Raw genomic sequence first — 19548 nt, 5'->3', positions numbered from 1 at the left:
ATATTTATCTATCATACATATTTGTCTGATATTGCGTTAAGCGCGCGTAGATATCTATTTTCAGTAGAAATTAATGGGAATAACTACTCTGCACTTTCTCTCGCCGCGTCAACTTTACACATCCGCTAGGGATAGTTTTTCGTTCGCGTATCAAACGAGCTATTCCCTTTTGAAGTGCGATTTACGCCCTCGACTATCATTTTGAGCATGTCCACATGCCTGTGCACACGAAAAGGAAGGCGATGCTGCTATCTCCACTAACTCTATTTTTATTCTGAGATTATCACCTTGTCTGAGGTCAAAATTTTGCCATGGACTCCCCTTCCCCCTCCCCCCTACAAGGTAATGCTTATCTGCCAAAGTTGACGTAATACCATTTCGACGACTTGACAATGCCGATAAAACATCAACAATCGCCGCCATTTTAGTAAGTACAAAAGCATGCTTGCGGAATATGACATGAAACCCTGTGTAGTTGCTTTAAAACGGAGCACTTAAGCATGTTTGAATAATGATTGTAAAACAACGATGACCTTTGAATTCAATTTCGTTGGCACCAAGAGGTTGAAGAATACACGGAGAGAGGGTGAAAGATACATCTATTGACATCCTGTTTGCAAAACTGGACCGCAGCCTCAAAGTAATGCTTTGCATTCCCCTCCAGACCTTGCCGGATTGACTGTTCAATGCTGAATGCGGTAGTAAGATTGGTTTCATTTATGCTAGAAAATATGAACTGTCCAAATGGAGGCGTGCTCAACGCAACCATTGCCATCGTCAAGACTAATCATCAGTAATGCATACTCCTCCGACACGGACTGGTGGCATTGAATTGTGGAAAGAAATGAGCGCGTGCTGAGTTTTCACCTCACAGGTCACCAAAACAACAACAACAATCGGGTTTTTAGCATTCAGACAGGTGGGGTTGGGTGGTGTCTCGAAAATCTGTCTCCCCATCAACCGCCTCGGAGGTGTTGTCACTGTTAATGCCAAGAGCGGTATCGTGAATGCAGTTACACAAGGTCTAGTGAGCTGAAAAGTGCAAGAATGGACTGTGGCAGACGGACCGAGACCCATACCAACTGCCTCACAACCACCAATTGTTGAAACTGTCGCTTGACCAGTCAACTAACTAGTCAGGAGTGCTCCAGTGGTTCGCGAACTGCCGTGAGTTCTGTAAACTTCGTCTCAGACGTCAACGTGATGCATTTGCGTCCACCACCAACTGTCGACTTCTGTTTACGCGAACAAACGGACAGACGAGTGAGTGAAAGGAAGAGGTAGACTCGTTGTCGTCTTTGGGCATAAAAAAAGGTTAATGTTGGAAATTTACTAATATGTTCGTTTTTTTTTCACTTCTGCATGAATCGTTGACGCCGTCCGTTGTGTTCTACTTGCGAAACGAAATACGCACTGACGGCTTTTATTTAAGATCGGCTGATTTCCTGCTCATTTGCCTCATTTGCCAGCAGCAATGCTAATCACGAGAATCGTGCAAATTCTTTGACGCAAAACATCGACACAAGTGGGAGGCACGCACTCAATTAAACCGTTTTGCGTATTCAGCAGACCTGGCACAAAGGCAGCTTCGTAAAAGGGTGAAGAGAAAAGACAAGTACAATGCCATCTGCCACAACTCCTTTGGATGACATGGCTCATCAAAAACACCCACATTAGCATTCAGCTGGAGGAGACTCACTTCAGGAGGGTGAAGTAATCAGTAAGTACACGGACTGTATCAATGTGGACCCAAGTTTGTGAAATGGGACAAGTTGGGAAGTCGAGGAGGAAAAGTCATATGAGGTAAATGTTTTTTTCCATTGACAAAATTTAGACATTCATTTATTCCATTCCATTGAATTTGAGACCACCGAGATGAATGGATCCGCGAGGCAAGCAGGGCATCACTCAATCGCAAGTTCATACAAGTTTTACGACCACTTTTTCCTACAAAAAAAAGTCTGAAGCCAATTAAAACACCCAGTTGTCAATCTTCACTCCTCCTCCACTAACTCACCTCTGGTGGAATGCCGTCAGCACCTTCACAGGGGAATCACGTGTCCAAAGGCAACTAATAACAGACATTCGGTCCTTCCCAACTGATGATTGGAACTTGGACCCTTCTACGCCTCCCTCAGTGTTCCTTCCATAATGACTCTCTCAACGGCCACCTTTGAATGCTTCATGATGCACTTGAGGTGCAATCTCTCGGAGAGGATGCATTAAGGTTCTGCGCCTCCCCCAAATCTGTTTCCATTTAACTCCCAGTCCCTTAAAGCTGAAGCGGTGGAAAGAATGCAAAAGCTTGAATGAACTTACCTCATTCATGTTAAAAGGCGAAAAAATGTCCTCAGGAAGAGACGAACCATGCTGTAGAATTTGGAACATTGGATGCGGTAGCGCCGACTTACTTCTCTCTGCTGTCGACACTTTCAAGTAGGTTTTTACTCTTTCTAGAAAGGAGACCTCCGAAGAAAATAATACCTTGTCGAATGAATGCCAATGCAACCGCAAATTCTGGTACCCTGCTTTAATTGGCTAAGAAGCCTTGTAAATGACAAGGAGTTGGGGAAACACCTGTGGCCTGCAGGAGATGAAGCATTTAAATGGGAGAGCTGTAAGGGAAAATAACGAGTATGACAAGTTGAATTCACGAAGCAAAATAAAGTGAATGACATTATGCTACAGATGAATCAATTGAAGTCGGTGACAAGGCAAAATAATGTAAAATATCAGGCTGATTGACATTGACTGACTTCAGGTTCAACAGGTCCATTGGAAATATCGATCGACAACCCATCCAGAGATGTCATGGAGGATTTGTGATTGAAGAAGGTCGCTGAACAGAATAAGAGTAGTAGAGTAGATTTAAACTCGGACAGCGACATTATCACCAGAAATTGATGTCTTCACTCCTGTTGACTGGACAAGGCTCTAATGGTATTGATGTGATGACGGTGACCTCTCACTTCCAAGTAAAGGGATCGGCGTGGCCTCGCGTCCAGCTCTGGATAACTGGCTGCCCAGTCACGTGACGTGTCAGTGATTTCTTTTTCAGTCTGTATACAAAAATTATTTTAACAATGACGTCTACTTTATGGACTCAAGTGGTGTGAACTCCTGGATGGGCGCATCATCACTGGCTCTACAAACATTTTTCCCTCCTCCGTCATTCAAAGTTAAGCTCCGCATGGTGGAGACCAATGCCGACTTCATTTCGCACGAAAAATTTGTGGTCATTAATTTCCTTAAAAATAAAAATATCGTATCGTAGAATGAGGTTAAATCAATCTAACGTTTCTCAACTGGACGGAGAACAGCGTGCTCCTTGATATCAACCGCAAGCCCTAGTCAGTGGAGTATTTTTCAGAAAAAAAGTCATCATTCGGAAAAAGTGTAGCGTACTTTATTTATTAATCTCGGCCAGTTGAAGTATCTCGTGAATGTGCCTGATTAAGCTTTTCAGAGCCTTCATGCTGCTCGGACCCGGTCCATAGTTGTTACACCCCAACACGTTGCAAGATGTATGTGATCTAGAACAAGCGAGTGCTTCCTTTGCCTTCATAAGGATCTTGGAACACACATTCAAACCAGTGACCCATCATTTGCTCAAGGCATCTGAGAGATGCTTGGTGATCGTCACGAGGTCCGTCGGCTGAAGTAGACATCTCCAACAGGTGCTACTATTTCGGAGTTTTTGTCATGCCTACCTACGACATTAGATGTGGATACCTTTCGTCGCCGGCTGCTCTTTCAAATGCCAGTAGCATCGTGCTATCAAGGCCTTTTAAGCGTCTGCCTGCGTAAATTGTCGTATTTCTTTTTGCAAAAATTGCTGCTACCTATACCTGCTTCTAAGGTGAGAAGGACAACTTCTGCCTAGCTAAAGCAAATCAAAAAATCCAGTATTTGTTTAATGGTACCAAAACAGAGGACTTTATGCCTAATTAGCAGGTTTGGTTGCATTAAGAAGTTAGTTAACTGTCTAGTTCACAAACGTGGTCAATTTGTAATGTCTCGCAAATTTCTTTTTTTCCTAGCACCAAGTAAGTGCCCAATACCGAATGAGCTTGACGGTTGAAGAGGTGCCTTTATGCCTTAGGTTTTCGAAAGCGAAAACGGTTTCCACCTTTTCATAAGGAAGGACCACACGAACCTCCAGGGGTATGGAATGAGTAGATGATCAGTCGATTGTAGGGGCGAATTTCATGGTTGTTTAAAACGAATCAACTGTAGCTTTGAATTCGAGCAAATTTTTCATCAAAGGAAATTACAATCAGGTTAAATTGTTCGGCTACTCCGCTTGTCTGAGTTTGGATGAGCTTAAAACACTTAAGTTTTACAACTTAGGTAGGCACGCAAGGCAAGGCGTTGCACACTGTAGAGAAAGAGAAACCGCAAAGCCGAAGTCATTGTTTAGACTGGTGGGAGGAGAGGGGTTAATGGGTAGGAAATTGAAAAGATCTCGAGTTGTTTAAACTCCTCATGCAGACACATGTAGAGTAAAACAATGGGATATGCTAATGCAAGTGTCAGTGGGGTAGCAAGGACGAAGACGCTTCGTCCTCCACGCAAACTTGACAGGTGAGACCAAGTTTGTTGCCATTTTAAGCCCAGATAATTGAAGGATTAGTGGTTCACCTATTTCATAAAAAATTCCTTGTAGAGCGTTTGCAATTATCCAGGGGAGTCAAAGCGTTACCCTCGACCAAATGACCTACGATTATACGGTGGCATACTAACGAGGAGAAGGCAGTCGCCCTTCTTAGAACGTGCCTATCCTACATCGATTGTCAACTTTTTACACTAAGTTCTGCAAGCTGGTATCACAAAGTGACAGAGACTACATCGGTGAATTAATGAGCTGCAGTATTTACAAGAGCACGAAATTAACTGCTAAGGTACTCTCACTAAATTTTCGTTAGGTGACATTAAAACTCAGCAATGGGCAGGTCAACCGAAACGTCAAAACCACTGAGAAATACAAGGCAGCATCATCGTAATGGGACAGTCCCAGTGCATGGTGAATACACAAAACACTTAGAGTAGGCAAGTACCATTAACTCATTATCATTTCATGTGAGTAAACTTTGTAATGCAATCATTGATCAGGGTTGCCAAGTCGACATTACTAGCAGTGTGACCAGTAGTCACGCTACTGATGTGTGAATTAAGTAGTCTTCATTGTGTGAAGCCTGAAGGTGTTTTTCAGAGGTGAGTTATTGTTCCTACTGAGCTTCTTTCGGACATTATAGCTGGTTTAAGTAGTAGAGCTCTTGTTTAATTCTTCGGATCCACCAGTGTCGCCGCAACGTACATGCGGACTCGAAGCGTACGACCAATTGCAGTTGTGCCACTGCCAATTAAAAGGTTTCATTTTCGTTGTAGACGGCTGTAGATTAATTTCCACTTCTGACAATTCGTGAGAATGCTGGTAAGACCCACAATGCACAAGTAAGTGCTTTATTTCAATGAAAGGTCAATGGAGCATGCAGAGTTATGGTCCGATGGTGATGAATTGGAATATTGGAATGGGAGATCACCGGTGGATATGAAGCCTGTGGAAGCCAAAAAGCTTATGCTGATGACGACTAAAAGAACGGCAAAGGACCACATATGTTGATTTGACAAATGGTTAACGTTGCTGTCAATGATTTATTGCTTAGAAACAGCATAGTTCAGGAGACATCCACTATGACAATTTCCTCCCACAACTTTGTTTGATGCAAATTGGGAGAATTTTAGGGCGTCTCATATCCATAAACTCAATGCAAATGTCGGTATCATTCACTGCCATGTAGAAGACGCCAAAATGAACAAAGGGGCTGTCAACGATCAACAATAGCATTCACCTGGATGAAATGTGGCCTTCTGACAGAGTAGCAGTACTGCAGAATGCTAATAACACTGGTTTCACAGGTCGTCCCTATTTCGAGGTTGATTTCAGGAAGTTATCACCTTCGTAAGGTATGCGCAATTTGACCGCCTACTTTACTCGAATTCAGCTTGCCTTTTTAAAGTCTGTGGTGTGAGTAAAGGGGGCACGTGTTCAATGGGAAGTATTTCCAGCGACTTCTGCTTGGCCAACGCATCTTGCAAGTCCAACACCAGAGAGGAGGAAAAAAACTAACAGAGAGCGAGAGGAAAGGAAGAAAAGAGCAAATAATAGAGAAAAAAAGGGAAACATGTACAAATGGGTGAGGCAGTTAAGCCAATTCGGACCGCTTGCTCCGCTGTCAATCACCACTAATTTTTTCCTTCCAGCGACATTTAGGCATCTTGTGTCTTACCACCTCTGTCAAAAGGTTAGTAATATGACGGGTGAGCCCATCTATAATCCCAACGCAAAGCACATCCCCCACCTCCACTTTCGCCGTGGCGGCACCCAGTATTTTCTCGCTGTCGTACGCAGCTCAAACACGACGTTCACCACTTGCTGTCTCCTCCAGACACGACTTCAAGTTGGCCTTGTGACGAGACATTGCATTCACCTTCCCACGGAGCATCAGGCCATACTGCGTGTAAAAAATGAAGGGAGACAGGTAGACTTGCAGAAACACAATATGCAATTTTGACATCAACCCTGCAATTTGCGATTTCTTGTGATATGAATGGACTTCCACAATGCTTTAAGATGTTTGAAACAAGTTTAACCAACTCGTAGCATCCTGCATGGCCAACCGTATGGGTCGCACGTTCTCAATAACAAAAAAGAAGAGGTAAATGAGGCGGACTTTTACTATCCATCAGATGGCACGCCTCCATATCGTATTTGTTAATCCGCTTGAAATCCTTTGGATTGACTGTTAACTATTTTTAACACAAATTCCTCCCTCCTACCTCCCTCCAGTCCTCATCAACCATCAAACTGTCAAATTTGTCACATTACTACGTTTCAAAGAGACCATTCGAGTTAACTACTCCCACGTACGACTTTGATGTGTGAGTCGTCTACACCACTTCTGTATCTTAAGACTTATTGTAGGTAGTGCCATCTTACTATTCTGTTGGGTTAAATGACTTATCCGCCAGTGTAAGCCTCCCAGTTGCATAATTCATCCATCTGCTCAGATAAAAGAAAACCAGTAAAATGAGAACCAATTTCCAGATTCGACGTCTACCTCAAATGTCACTCCATTTCTCTGCACCCTTTTTATGCAACGATAAAGATTCACTTTTTGCGCAAGCAACTTAAAACTTTGCGCACACTCTGCAAATACGATTTACCTTGTTGAAACATCTGCTTCGCTGAAACCTTCTCTGGTCGGGTAACAGTGTGTGCATCAAATCACAGATGAAATATGAATGGTAACCACTTTAGTCATTTAAAATAGTCCACCGACACAAAAGCAATCTTTTAGAGACCAATAGAACTGGCAATCTTTTGCATCTTTCCAGTGATGCATTCTCCGTGCCTCCAAACGGAGCCAAGACGCCTTGATTTGATTTGCTTGGAAAAGCAATGAGTGGAGATTTTATTACCTGTTAAATTCCAGCGACAGGGCATTAATATCCCCTGGCAGAAATGCATACATTTGGTTTACACAGAAGTCCACATTTTGAAGAAATGTAGATAATTCTTATAAAGAAATAATCACTATGCCCCTCTAGCAGAGTGTCTGTCCCACATTTCCTCCCATGGCAGAACGCATGCATTTTGAGATGGCAACAATCAAAGAATAATTTCAGTGTTTGCTCCACAATCAATTGGGAAAAATTTTGTGCATACTCCACAAATGGGATCTATATCAATTGAATCCGTCACTTTATTGCAAATTCCAACTTTCGAATATGGATGTGGATGCCACATCACGTATCGAGTTCTGATAGCAGCCACTTTAGTCATTTCCGTTGCTCGTTTTTTACGATGCTCGCTTTCTTATCTCTCCATGGTCAAAAATAAACCCTGCTAGTCAAGTGGGGTTTTGTATGTCCTTAATTAACAAACATTTGTAGCAATGTTGCTCCTCTCTCACGTGGAAGGAACTCCGTTGTAATTTAATAGCAACTCAGGTGGATTAAAATGTCCTGTTGAATGTGTTTCATCTTCTGTGCAAGTAGCAGCAATCGCTGATCGCGCGTCGATGTGCGGTCTATGATAAATTACACATTACAAATTTTTATGGAACACAGCCTAAGCTTTTTGGACTCTCAAAAAAAGGTATCAATGTAAGGTCAAACCACAATCCTACCCATCCGAAACATTTTTATGCACAACCAGAAACTAGGACTTTTTAACTCACTGATGGTATCCATAACGCTTGGTCATCACGTCAGTATCAGTGTCTGGCTAATGTTCTCAATAAGACACAGCCAGTTTGGGAGTAACGAATCTTTTAGCCTATAATAATTTTATTGTAACTTTTTTGCTGATAAACACTGCACCCTGCTAACTAGCCCAAATGGGTGAATTGAAGCTCAATCAATAGGATGATAGATGTTTCCTCCATTTGACGGCATCCTCTTCCTACCTGTTTGGAGGAGTCAGTCACATATGATTATATCCACCTTCAACTGAGTATATGGATACTCGCTTACCTTCTTCCTCTTCTTCTTCTTCTTTTTCCTTCTTGCCTTTTTACAACAACGCAAATACACTTTCTCAAGTACCATCATAGGGCAGTGAAAGCACTTTACTATTTGTTGCAGCTTATTACCCAACTAAATTTCATACGACCGTAGCAGTGAAATGTGGAATTGCGTGGAGGGAGAAGGACGACATAGAATGGCAGTCTTATAGAAAAATTTGGTATTTTTTTGAGCATTAGATGCCTCTCTTTTGGACCAACATTTTGGCGAGTAATGCACCTGCTGATATACAAAATGTCCTTGTTGCCAAAATGGTTCACTTGTAAGTAGCTGGAAACCAATGCATCCCCCTTCTCACAGTACAGCTCCAAGAGTTGATTTGTTATTAAATTGTCATCCGGTTTTGTGAAGGTTGCTGGAATGAATATTGGTGGAGATGAGATGTTTGTCATCAAATTGAACAATCCCTGCCAGTTTGTGCAAACATGGTTGCTGATTAGGCTGCATCGCCTACCTCGTATGAGGGAGAAATGTAGGTACCAAGGACTCATTAGAGGCTTCACTCCTTGAGTCCGACCTCTTCTGGGATTAAAAAATATGAACGAACTGCTGTGATTCTCTTACGGACCACCGTTTAGCCTCACCTAAGTTCTATACCTCTGGCCCCCCTAAATTCGCAGAGCTGGTACCACTTAACAGTTAGGCTACACATTCCAAAACGTACCACTGCTTCTTCAAATTTTCTGTTGTCTTATTAAAACTTAAACGTACCGTTTAAATTACCTAATGATGTAGCTTCCAACCACACTAATGAGGTAACAAACTGGGCCATTTGGGGTTAAGCAAACTTCACCGAACACGGCGAATCCAACGACATTTTCCGCTTGATCTACATCATCATTTATTGTAGAGACTGAAACGCGAATACTTAACGTTCCCCATGATTTAGAGGCACCTTTGCAACGGCACTCACCAAAGTGTCCGCATGCAAGTCAGCAACATTCCTAACCTCCTAAATTAGACACCCATCATGATATCTAATGAAACGAATGACGTCTTGTGTACGTACAACCTAGAACTTCAAATCCACGTGCCACGGGATCTTACAGCGTTTTGAAGTAGCAACATATTACGCTACCCCAATCTTGTTCTTTATTTAGCTGCTGATCCCTTTGGCATCCGCATAAGGGATGTGTGGTGAATTGCCACTTATCTACTTACAATTGCATTACAGGTGGTATTGACACGGAATGTACGAGCCTATTCCAAATATATTGAGCTGTGACTCAACTCTTTCAATGCTACGCACACCATGTTGTGTCTTGTTCCACACCAACTGCCGATAGACTGTTTGCTGAAAGAGGGGAAGAGAGGGGTAACTCCAATAGCCAGCGGCTTACAGTGCTTGCAGGCGTGGGATCCCTATCCCATCTCTGACACATATATGGGCTAGGCCAACTCAAAATGCAATCGTCTATGTCGACAATCGTTACCACAAACGTCTCTTCAAACCACAAAGACCACCAAACTGCATGCCTCTCTATGTACATTCTCTTGTAACAACCGAATATCACTACTAAATGCCGGTTATGCACTTATCGAGGACAGACCTCAAGACTGTAAACTAAGTTACTATTTTGTTAGCCGGTTTTTATCCTTAAACGACTTGACCATTGATCGTGGAGTCGATGTTACCACACTAATGAGAGAGTAAGATACAACACCTGTTCAACGGCGCTCAAAAATTTGATTGGCTGTTACCGCGTCTGTTTTGACATTAACCTTAAATATGGTGTATTTAAATTAATATTAACAATTTGAGATCCTAAAAAGTTAGCAGATAATAGGTATATTTTACATGTTTTATTATAGTACACAATTCATGTATTAGCGGGTCTGGTTGTAAAAAAGCATTTTGTTTTCCAGTTTTCGGATGATTTAAAACACCTGAAAATTTCACGATGATTTGAAATTTTTACTACAAGTAATGCGGCAACAACAAGTGCATATACATCAAATTATTTTGCACATATGTAGCGTCCCGGGACTCCCTGAAGACGAAAGAAGACGAAATACTCGAGCAGAATACATGTTGAGCACGGAGAAGGCGTCTTGGCTAATTCAAAGTACAAAAGTGGCGCCTTACCAGAACCGAGGGATAAACCACTATTGTATTACACATACAATGTATTAGTATTTCCTAATGTTTTATAAAGACGTACTTTCAGCTTGACTTATAGTACTGTTTAATAAGTCCTGGCTAAGTTCTTCACGCTGTAACACTTTACCAAATAACCCACTGTATATATGTCTCTTACATAGGTTTTTTTTATTTACTACTAAATGATATTTTGTCTCTGTATCAGCTCTCTTTTCATTCGATCAGTGTAGAAGACATCTAGGTGAAGTCTTGCCTGCTGATCATGCTTGAGAGATCGATAGGGTGGATTCAGACTACAGGTAGACTAAACTAAAGTCACTGCAAGTTTCTAGGCATTTTCTTGTGCAGAATACAAGGTGGCTCTTCCTTAATTATGAGTTGGATAAAGTGCCAAATCTCTGGCATGCGAAATTTGAGCAAAAGGGGTGAAATTATCAAGGGAACTCCAAAATTCAGATTGCGCAGATGATAGGAAAGGAGTGCTGGCCCGCTAATTTTGTCACAAGTATTACATGAAATTCAAAAGTTTCGGATTTAAGCTAACATTTAAATTAATGTTATGTCTTAAACCTCAGGTTCAGCAGGTCAGAGGATAAATTCCGGTTCTGATAGGCTGACGCTAATGATGAGCGGAATTTTTTTATTATGAATGCTCGAAGCAATAGGTAAACACTAGTTGTATGCAAAAACTTATTCTGTTCAGTTCTGCTAAGCAACGGGACTTCGACGAGACTACCATCATTTAAAGCAAGACGTTATTGATGAGGAATTTTCGACGTTCAATCTGCCTAACAGCCAAATAAGGAAGATAAAATGAGGTGATGAAGACTGTATGATCAGCGCAGAGAGACTCGGTAGTCAGCACGAACTAAGGAAAGTGGCTGATGGCCAGTTGAAATGCCCTAATTCTGTCTTCATTTTACAGTCTTTCCCTGACCCAGACATTCATACTCATTTCCTGAGCAGGATGTAGCAACATAAGGGTTCCAGTGGACACAGAAACAGCCTCAGTCACTCAATTTCTATAATGTTGGTTATTCTAACAAAGTCCACGCCACGGAGACTAAGCCCATTCAATTGTGAAGGACATTCGGTACCCCATCTACCATCAGCAAACTGTGAATCAGCAAGTGAAGCCAGACAATATGCTAAAATCTCACTTACAGAACAGTAACGCCATCTCATCTTGTCCTGTGTGAAGCCGATAAAGTGGATGGATTGCAAGTCCTGAGCCTTTGCGGTTGTCTCTTATTTGCATTACGGTCAAAAATCCATCCAAGTTGTTGGCAAATTCACAATAAGTGGGTAGGTTATTTCACGTTTTTCCAATTAAAGGAGGTTTAACAGTTAATGGGGAACATTTTGTATAAAGCAACAATTAATTTAGGTGGCTCTTTTTATGGCCTTGATTGTCGGCCAAAAGCTTCTTGCTTTGTTTTTTCTCAGATAAAGGACTGCACTTTAACTTATTATGCTGAAACGGAGAAGTTGATGAAGTGTTGAGTCAGGGATTAATCTATGAAGGGTGGTAGTAGACCCATGATGCAACGTCTCCTCTTTCCCATAAGAACCCAGTGAGAATGGATTGGAGAAGGCAATGCGATCGCTGTAAGGTGAGGACTTTTGAAACTACTACAAATTGTGCAAGTTCGGGAGAAATCAAGTACGTTTGGGATAAGCAAAGGCCTAGCATCTTCTTTTCACGCACGTGTCCCAGATGCTCACATAATTCTTGGAGAGCTGTTTGTACCAATAATCCTGTGAGAACTAGGAGCTAAGGTCACTAGACGTTTGATCGGTGCCAAAAAATTTCAACCCCCATACAGAGTTTCTATTATTCTTGAAAAATCCATCTGACTGCCTTGCCGAACGAGGTCATTTCTTCGACTGTGAGTTTATAACAGAATGTAAGGGAACTCTCGTATACCAGAGATGTGTCGAGATCGGTAATCTGTGCTTAATGATATGGTACGGACGACAACGTCGCCTGTTTCTGCTGTGGCTGGTTTGGGAGACAGGACGGCCCTATTACTAAACCCTACCATGAAAGCATACTGCTGCATTTCCTTGTGCCAGCATCCATGTGAAAGATCTACCTTATCCACCTCATTACATTATTTTTAAATAAGTAATTGCTTAATTATCCGTTCTCACTATGAATTTCGTCTCTGTCAGGTAACGTCTGAAGTAACGAATCATTGCCAAGTTAGCAAACAGATCGCGTCAGGTTGCACGTTTTTCTCATTATTTTTTGAGGCTGGTACTTGCGTAGACAATGATGTATTCCCTTCCTTCTTTGTCCATCTGTAAGAGTACGTCACCTATGGCTGCGTCACTGGCGTCGGCATCCAGTACAAACCGTGGAGGGCTAGATTCAGAGTTGGGTTATGCTAGAATTGGTGCGGAACAAAGCATTCGCTTCAGGTCTTTGAACAACTAATTATATTTCTTCTCTTGAAATTTTTCAGCCATATTTTTGATTAATTTATGCAACGGATTTGCAATCTTAGCAAAACCTTTGACAAAACGCCTGTAGTAAGTTGCCAAACCTAGGAAACTGAGGAGCTCCATCTGATTGGTTGGTGCAGGCCATGACCACATTCACTTTGTACTGTCGTCGGTAACCGCCATTCGCTACAGAAAGCGGCATTTCTTTGGGTTCAGCATCAACCTTGTGTCTCGTAAACAGTCCAACACCAGTCTCAGGTTAATATTGTGCTCTTGAATATTTTCACCGAAGACGAGGATGTCGTCTGAGTAGGTTACACAATGATTTGGGAAAAAACCAACTAACGTTGTTTATATCAGGCGTTGGAAATGGACTGCTGTGTTACAGAGTCCAAAAGGCATTGTCTGAAATTCATAAACCCTGTTCGGTAATATGAAAGCTGTCTTCTCTGTTTGCTTCTGCCAATTACACTCATCATTATACTGGTTTTAAGTCCAGCGTAAAAACCACTTTGGCCCGTGCAGGGTGTAAGGTGGTTAAGAGGCTTCATTCTCCGTAGTTACGTCCCATTTCCTATGGTGGATGTACGCCCGTAGACTTCCGTGGTTCCGTTTTACAAGAGCAATCGGAGAGGTCCATAGCTACTTGGACTGCTTTATGATTCACACCCACTCCACCTCTTTGATCGGACGGTTTGAAGCTTCTAACAGAGGAGGTGGTATGCCAGATAAGTCTAATTTCACCAGCATCTACCGTACGATTCACAATACTTGTTCGTCCCGCCTTTATCCCTTGCCATAAGAATACATCTACGTGATTAACAAGCGGCTCATGAAGTTCTTTACTTTCGATGTTGGTAATTTGGTAAAGTTGTATTAATTACTAATAATTAATGAGGTAGAAACAGGTCAGAAGTATGTGCGTTCTGAGCTCTTGTCGATGTCAGGAATTCCAACACCTCTTCCGCTAAGAAAACTGTTTTCAAAATGCATCTCACCTGGAGTGCAAATTCAAAAAAAATGCATATGTGTATATAGACATTTGTCTACGTACTAGGTAACTATTTACTTGTTTTATAGTAAATATGCATTAATGCACTTATTTATTCGTGTGCACATATATTTCTAGATCACTTATGCACGTGCAGCTCCCGGCGACTTCACCGAAGGCGAAGGAAGACAGTATAAGGGCAGAATAAATATATATTACACGTACGTTGGGGATGGGCTATTGGCATGACCCAAAGGCCAGCCTAACGACTAAAGTACAATGGCGAAGCACCTAAATGACCTTTCTACCAAAATTAATAGTTAAAACAAGCAACAAACGTCTTCCATACATATGAATATGCTTTTGAGTGTACAATGCTAATAAGTAGGAATACCATTGATAAAAATAACTAAAATGATTAAAATAAGCAGTAGTAGTACAAATGATGTAAATTCGAAAGATGATTTTTAAGACGACAGCTGGAGTTTTTGAGTAGACAGAAATCGAGCGTTGATTGGTTGATGCAGAGGCAGCATCTGTCCGCAGGGGTACAAATAGCTTAGGCCGTTGGCGCGGCCTCTCTATTGACGAAGTGAAGGTTCTGCTTCCCCCTCCTCTTTTTTATCGTAAACCCTGCTTTTAGACTAAGAAAATGTCTGGTCTTGGTAAGGGTGGAAAGGGTCTGGGAAAGGGAGGAGCCAAGCGTCACAGGAAGGTATTGCGTGACAACATCCAAGGCATTACAAAGCCTGCTATCCGACGTCTAGCACGCCGTGGTGGCGTAAAACGCATCTCTGGGCTGATCTACGAGGAGACTCGCATTGTGCTCAAGATCTTCCTGGAGAGCGTCATTCGCGACGCAGTCGCATACACCGAGCATGCGAGGCGCAAGACCGTCACTGCCTTGGACGTGGTCTACGCTCTCAAACGCCACGGTCGTACCATCTACGGCTTCGGTGGCTAAAATGGCTAAATTTGCAGTCAAGTAGACCAAACTCTTCAGCTAGGAATGTATTCCACATCTGCAATTTGATAAATATTTTGTAAAGAATCCATTAGATATTATTAATGGAATTTTGATTAATGTGTTGCTTGTCTTTATTATAATTTTCGATGCATTGAAAACTTTGTTCAAATCCGCTTTTGGTTAACCGTATGTCTCACCGTACACTCGAGTCGTGAAATTGGTTTTGCAGCGCCCTCGAAGACGTAAGAAATCACAATAGTATGTCAGAAAATATATTTTTGATGTACGGGACTGAAAAGCTATTGGCATGGCCTAAAGGCCATTTTCCTAAGACTTAAATGGTCGTTCAACCAAACATAGTGAAGGGCTACCGACATGGCCTGGCGAAAGTAAAATGTCCATGCCAAATAGTTCCCACCTAGCAAAAATGGAAATCTAAAAATTACAACAAAACGATTGCACTAGGCTGATTAGATGAGGGTATCCTCCATTGGTGGTTTTATAAATAGGTTACAGTGATGGGGGTTATGCTAGCTCAGAATACGATTCCCCATCCAAGGGGGTGGAAGACGGTCGTTCTGTCATAAGATCCGTTTTCAGTGACTGCCACTATCCCATAAGGCATATTCAAATGGACCTCGTCTTTTTGACCTGCGTTCCTGGTGCTTCGCCTATGGGTGGTATGCATATACCATTTGTAGTGGTTTCCCTTCTTTCGTTCGCAGACTTCATCTGTGTATCCAATCCGAAGTGTTGTGCTAAGCATTAATAAATTGAGTATGAAATTTTAATCGAGATGGGACAGGTTGCTGGTGAGATGATTTTCAGCACTCCGAATGCATCTTTGCTCCACAGACGATGGTGCATTGGGTGTACCTTAGGTAGTGGAATGGGGAGTCTAGAGCTCTTCTTTGTTCCCTTCTCAGTATACACTATTCTGACTTTGTTCATCTTAACATCTCTTCCGCTTGATATGACAGCTGTAAGTGCTCCTGTGTGATGTTGCAGGTTTGCCTTGTCCCTTCTATTAGTCGCGGCACGTAATCTGGGACATTGTGGGATTCTACTTCTGTGTTTGGTAGAAAAATATCAGTTGGTACCATCATTTTACTGCCTGTCTGCAACTTGAACGGTGGAAAGCCGGTTAATTTATGGACTGTGGTCCGTGCTGTACGCAGGAAGGCACCATCCAGGGCTTAAACCGTTGCCTTCTGCTCAGGCTTCCTTGGTGAAAGCTTTCAGTAGTCCTGTCAGAATGGAAATCGTTGTTTCCATCTGTGCATTGCTTTGAAGACCTTCATCTGTCTTACATGTCTTGGAAGTCCCAAAAATGTTCCAAATTTAAGTAAATGCTGGCTCTCAAAATTAGCAGCTTCAACGCAATGCACGGTTTCCATCAACCATATTGACAAATTAAAGTGACCGCTTTAACGATTCATATCATAATAGGTTCTGCCTCAGCTACTTTCGTTAAGTAGTCCACCACAACCAAACCTTGTCGGTTTTCCCACTTGATTTGTCTCTGAGGACTTAAGTTGTCAATGTCTACCCTTTCTCCCTGGAACCAAGTAGGCGTAGATTGGAAGGAGTGGTGTGATTGCAGTTGAGTGAGGCATTTTGAAGCTACTGCAAGTAAAGGGGTTCGGATAGAAATTAAGGACGTCTTAGTTGAGCGCAGTCTACCGGTATCTTTCGATTGAAATGTTTAGCATCTTTCCGCTCAGGTACTAGTGCAACTCTTGGATATCCGTATGTGTCAATGCGCACAGAACTACTGGGGTGCTTGGGGGACCTTACTCCATATTGGAGAAATAAAACTTCATCCACTAGACATAGTTTTGAACACTTTTTCTACATCCATCTGGCTGTCTTGCTTGACAGCAAACAGCTCGCATCCTCTAGCTTTTTCTGTCCAATTTTCGCCGAGGTTGGTGCAGAAATGCGCTGACAAATTTGTTCGTATTTCGTGAAAGCACAACGCGCACGACTGCATCGCTAGCGTTGACATGCAAAGCAAATAGTGGTTAGGGTGCTTATATGCATTGTCAACATACAGAAGGGATTAGGGCTACTGGTATGGCTAGGAAGCAAGTCCACCCAAGAGAGGTACGGCAGCTGAGCGCTCAAGTGACTCCACAAAAACCGAGAGGTAAATAAACATTCAACGTGTCACATTGGGACAGCCCTTAGTCAGTCTCTCTCCTAAGTTTTCACATCCTAATTTTGCTGCAGGAAAAACACTCACAAGCCACCCGTACCATTCATTAAATAGCTGTGCTACAGAGAAAATACTTGATCGCGGAGTTACTGATCCCTCTTGACAGTTTTACTAAATTTGGATTTCCGCCCTGTTTGGAAAATGGATTTAATGACGGAGGAATGTAGTGGACGTTACGCGCGCCCGTCGATAGTCACTGGAATACTGGCTCAAAAGCAAGTTAATATAACAAAGGAAAGGATGTCGCATTGGTCCATGGGATCAGATTTTGCTTCAATTCATTCCCGGTACTGTTTTTATTTTAGAGCTATTCAGCTATATCCCTTGATTTCCATCCAGTTAGTGGATAGATGGAAGAGGTGTTGTAAGTTCGTTTGATTGATACCTTCATGTGGACACGATAGTCAGCTCCGTAACAAACTATTTTGGGTGGATAGCGGCTATTGTCGCTTCTGCTGTTACTAGTCTTCAGCAGACCATAGGAGTGGGATAATTGCAGAAGACAGACTCATTTTATCCTTTCTGTTGGAAGTCTTCATAACTTCCTTCATTCACAGCTCCTGAACTTCATCTGCCCTGCTGGGGTTAATCACCTAGCTGTAGAAGTCATGAGAGGTCCTTTAGAGCGGGTTCGCTTTCCATTGCCGATAACGTAGCGCCCTACGACTTCTCTACGGAAAAGAGAAAATATAATACACGACAGGAATATTTATTGCTGGATTACAGAAAGAATTGGATCCACTTGCGTGGCCCAATGGCTATGCCGCCTAGCAGAGGTCCAATGGCAGAACACTTAAGTGACCCGCTGCCAAAACTAAGGGTTAAATATTTAGGACATTACAGTACGCAATGTTCCCTCCCGTATTCGGTCACATGAGTAACTATAAAAAAAAGCGCTGCAAATACCGTCGATGTCATCAATCTGTAGCAAAAAGGCTGTTATAACTTCAGTGTCGTGATGAGTGGAGGGAAGTGCCTTCTGCAAAATTCAAAACACCTTTATTGTCACCAAAAATACAGGTACTTAAAACCACAACTCAAGCCAGTTCTGGATATATATAATACTGTCTAGATTTACAAGCCTTCAATGAGGACCCCCATTCTACTACTATCTCCTTTCCTTTTGATGATCGTAATCATCCAGGTAATGATACAAATCTAATTCTTTGATAAAAGGTAGGGAAGGCTATAAGGTTTGCGGCCCATCTTGTGGTGCCAATGAACGGGAAAGAACTTAATGGCCGTTTTAGCTGATTCGCCTATAGATAGAAAAAATTAGCTGAAAGCAATTTGGAACAGAACAAAATTTGATAGATGAAGCCTTGCCTAATTTTGGGGAATGACACGGAGGTCTTCGACGCAAGGGTGTTGGGAGTGGTCCTCACTTGTGGTTGTTAAAGTGCGGGACCATAAGCAATTCCTAAGCTTCTTTGCTTTGCTAGGATAATTGGTAGCCTTGCCTAGGAACACAATGCAAAAGATGGGTGGGCAAATTCCGCGCCTAAAAGGAGCGGTCGTCTATATAGCTACTCTGATTAGAAATGGGCGCTGGAATGCTCATTCTACTAATAGTTGAAATTTTTCTTGCAAATTCCTCATTGTCCTTTCCTACTTTTAGGAAGCAGTGGAAGAACTGTCTGACAAGAGTCTGTTCCTCCTTATCGCTGATGAGTGAAGCTGTAGCACAGCACTTATCCAACTCGATGTCCAGAATTATCTCATCCTCTACGGCTGCCGAGAATAAGTTCTGGAGATAGCGCATGGAACTCAAAGTGATTTCTGTCGTTGAAGATACAATATGAGGTTAAATCTGGTGTTGTTAAGACGTCTAGTAAAAGAGATAACGGTCTATATTGTTTTGAAAAAGTTGGATCCCATAAGGCTGCCATCAGTGCAATTGGTTCGACGTCCATCTTTTAGCCTAGACCTTCACGCTGTAAGGATTGTGACCGGTGTAGTGTTAACAAGATTTTTTCAGGTCAGGGTAAACTTCCTCCTACTCCAGGGCAAATGACTTTCTATCCGCCTCAAAATTCGTGTGTATTCATTGTTAATCGCCAAAAATATGCATTATATTTAAGCCAGTTGTGATTTTCACAAAGTCAGTGAATCCGTCACAATGTTCCCAAATGGTGAAATTGCGGAGTGGGTTTTGTTTTATCCGTGGATTAAAGGGAGAAATTTGTCTGATTTCAAAGCATCTGTAAGAAATTGTACAGTTATCTGTCACTCAT

General features: G+C 42.2%; 2 protein-coding genes across 2 annotated transcripts; one reads left to right on the top strand and one right to left on the bottom strand. All coding sequences in view use genetic code 11, as the record gives it.

The window, feature by feature from the left end:
- Positions 1-1738: 1738 nt before the first annotated feature.
- On the bottom strand, positions 1739-11875 carry EGR_08241 (hypothetical protein; the record flags this gene model as incomplete). Its single annotated transcript, XM_024497490.1, has 9 exons — positions 1739-1947; positions 3017-3059; positions 6517-6627; positions 7534-7743; positions 8539-8574; positions 8658-8996; positions 10388-10476; positions 10752-10899; positions 11735-11875. The coding sequence occupies 9 exons, from the start codon at positions 11873-11875 to the stop codon at positions 1739-1741; spliced, it is 1326 nt and encodes a 441-aa protein (XP_024348085.1).
- A 2906-nt stretch (positions 11876-14781) lies between these two features.
- Positions 14782-15093, top strand: EGR_08240 (Histone H4; the record flags this gene model as incomplete). Its single annotated transcript, XM_024497489.1, has 1 exon — positions 14782-15093. One exon carries the CDS (start codon positions 14782-14784, stop codon positions 15091-15093), a length of 312 nt encoding a protein of 103 aa, XP_024348084.1.
- Positions 15094-19548: the final 4455 nt, after the last annotated feature.

This window comes from Echinococcus granulosus (genome assembly GCF_000524195.1).
Source record: "Echinococcus granulosus chromosome Unknown EG_S00100, whole genome shotgun sequence".
Lineage (NCBI taxonomy): Eukaryota > Metazoa > Platyhelminthes > Cestoda > Cyclophyllidea > Taeniidae > Echinococcus > Echinococcus granulosus.
The sequence above is the reverse complement of the archived record's forward strand: the minus strand, read 5'-3'. Positions and strand labels throughout refer to the sequence as shown.